Source organism: Buceros rhinoceros, unplaced genomic scaffold (genome assembly GCF_000710305.1).
Source record: "Buceros rhinoceros silvestris isolate BGI_N320 unplaced genomic scaffold, ASM71030v1 scaffold827, whole genome shotgun sequence".
NCBI lineage: Eukaryota > Metazoa > Chordata > Aves > Bucerotiformes > Bucerotidae > Buceros > Buceros rhinoceros.
In genome coordinates, this window is record NW_010423692.1 from 4770 (window position 1) to 7534 (window position 2765).

The 2765-nt window shown below is 49.8% G+C and overlaps 1 protein-coding gene across 1 annotated transcript in view; it reads right to left on the minus strand.

Moving 5' to 3' along the window:
• LOC104497244 (zinc finger CCCH domain-containing protein 7B-like) overlaps positions 1 to 2765 on the minus strand; it is a gene marked incomplete at its 3' end in the record, with an annotated part of 20309 nt that overhangs the window by 4581 nt on the left and 12963 nt on the right. The window contains exon 10 of the mRNA XM_010140477.1: positions 92 to 351. Coding sequence (XP_010138779.1) covers positions 92 to 351 — 260 coding nt within the window. The remainder of the gene's footprint in view (positions 1 to 91; positions 352 to 2765) is intronic.

Here is a 2765-nt window from a genome sequence, read left to right on the forward strand (position 1 = left end):
GATAGCAAGAGAGAGGCAGCATGCATATCCACATGCTCCAAGGAGCTATTTGTAACAAGAAGCAGGGGACCCATGCAGCACCCGCTCTTACTAGAGGGTACGGTGACCCTTCGGCAAGGGAGTCGAGAAGAGAGTCCAGTTCTTCCCCAATGATGTCCCCATCTGTGAAGTCCTCCACGCTCTCAGTCACTGGCAGGGACACGCAGTCCGAAGATGGGAGCAAGCTGACAGCAGGGAGCGAGGTAGGCAAGCCTTTTGCATCTGAGTCAGAGGGCAAAGGGGCCAGTCCCTCGCTCACAGGGATGGAGGCGGGCACAGGAGCTGGGAGGCACTGCAGGTCCATAGAGCAGTCTGTGATGAGGGAGAAACAGAGCCAGTCACCCAGGAGAGCCTCTTGCAGGGGGCAAGGAGAGCACAGCCTAGCAAAAACAATATTGTACAACTCCATCAAATCACAAAACCCAAGTACACCAATTTTCTGAGAGGAGGGGCTCTGGTCTGAAGAGTTCTTGCCTTTTCATTTTTTGTTCCCAGTCTCCTATAGCCCAGTGCCCAGACTGTCAGGATTTGACAGGCAGGTACAGTAACCAGAAACAACACAAAGCCTGTGGCTGAGCAGTTACTGAATTCACTGTGTCCAGAACTAAAGGCCAAGGGCACATGATCCAATTTCCCTATAACCCACCACCTGGTGTTTTCTTTAATGTTCCTCACTAATGCATTTGGCAGAGATCACTGCCATCTCTATTCTTTGGAGCTTGATACCCCACCTGAAAACTTGCTTACTCACACACCCTCTCTAAAACCTCAGGCATCCTAAATGGCAGAAGACAAAAAAACAAAGGTCCTGCATAAGAGAATCATCGATCGGGTGCTCAGACTGGGTTGTGCTAACAATGTATCCTGAAAAAACCCCATCAGTTTCACTCAGCTGTCTCTACTGAAGTAAATGCCCTGCTCTTGAGAGCTTCCTGATGTCTGTGGGTGGGAGGTTGCTGCCCACACTCCACCTCAACACCTCAGCAGCAAACATCCCCTTGGGAACTTGTATGAGCCAGGGCTGGGGCAGGAGAGAGGCAGTGATTTTCCCTCTCCAGTACATTGCTTCTCCAGTACATTGCTTCTCCAGTACATTACTGAAACAGTAAGACGTTCCCATCATGCAATATAAACCTCTGTTAAGTGAAGTTAAGCTTACAAGCACATATTCTTCACAGAGAGCATTTTATTCTAAAAAAAATTTAAAGGTTAAAAAAAAGAAGTTCAAATGTTAGAAATTTGGGAAATGCAGCGTTACATTTAGGGTTCTCAAACCAAGCACCCAAACTACCTTAATTCTGCCCCTGTGCAGATGTCCTGGAATAAAAGAAAAGAAATAAGACAAAGATGCTACCTTCTCCATCCACACAGCAGGGGCTGCACTATAGCTATAATGGTCTAAGGCTATAAGCAAGGTAAAGATTGGAAGGAGAGGCAATAGCTTTTATTAGAAAGATAAGAACAGGAAGAAACAAGGCAAGCTTATGAGACACAAATCTTGATCTAGTGAGAAATGCGGCAGCTTGTCTGCACAAGGTCTGCTCACTCAGCCTCCACAAGAACTCAGCCATCCCCTTCTAAGTAGGACTGGGCAAGTAAGCCATGTTGCTTTTCTCTTCACCACACTCACTGACCAAGGAATGTGTTGGTGCCTTTCATGGAGAGCTCAACAAATGAGCAGTTCCTGTAAAACCCTACGTCCTTAACAAAACAACAGCAGAGATGACACACATGTAGGCCCCCTCATGTCTAATCTCACCAGGAGCACTCACCACCACCTCCTGCAACCTCTCCTCTGGCATTTGTTGTGAGTGGCCCATGTGCACGGACCATGGCTGAGGTCATTATCCAAGGCACCAGAGGCCAAGCCATGACAAAAGGCACGGAAAGCAGGAGGAAGTGGCAAAGGACAGTCACAGGTCCCTCTCCACAACCTCATGCATGTGATCAAAGGAAAGCACACGTTGTACCTTATGGGATTCAACACAGGTTTTCCAGGCTGCAGCTGGACGCAGTCCCCACAGGGAGCTGCTCAGAGGAAGGCTGTAAACATCTTTGGTTTTGCAGCTGCCCCTCTAATGAGGCTGGGCTCCAACCCCATGCCCCTTTTGTGATGACTTCTCTCAGCTCATCTCACTTTGGTGCAGGCTCCCCAGCCACGCTCAGAAGCCATCCATCCAGCTTCCCTCGCTGCTGGCCTCATCCCTGGTAGCTCAGCCAGATTCCCCTCAGTACAAAGGGACAGCTTGTGCCTTCCCATTTTTCAGATGTTTAAATCTGGAGTACTGTCAAGATCCCTCCAGGGGCCAACAAGAAGTTCAGAACATGCTGGAAGGGCCAGGGACACACGCAGCGGGGAGCAAAAGGTTTCACAACGACAGGGCCCCAAAGGATCCAGACGTTCAGACCTTCCCGAAGGAACGAATGAGGCCCTCTGGTTCCCACTCAGACTGGGAAGCAGAGGAAAGAGGCCCTGACACACCCTAAGAGGCCCAAAACCCTGAGAAGCTGAATGCACAACCAAAAAGGCAGGATGTGGGACCCGCCACAGCTCAGTGCATGAGAAGGGCAAGGAGAAGAGCAGGGACCACCATGTTCTGCTACCTGTAAGGGACAGAGGGGAGATGTCCGTTCCCCCTCTCTCTGACCAGCTATCATTCCTTCAGCCACTTCCTTGCATTCCCCTGTCTCCTATCTTTACCCCTATTCCTTCTTTCCCATTCCTG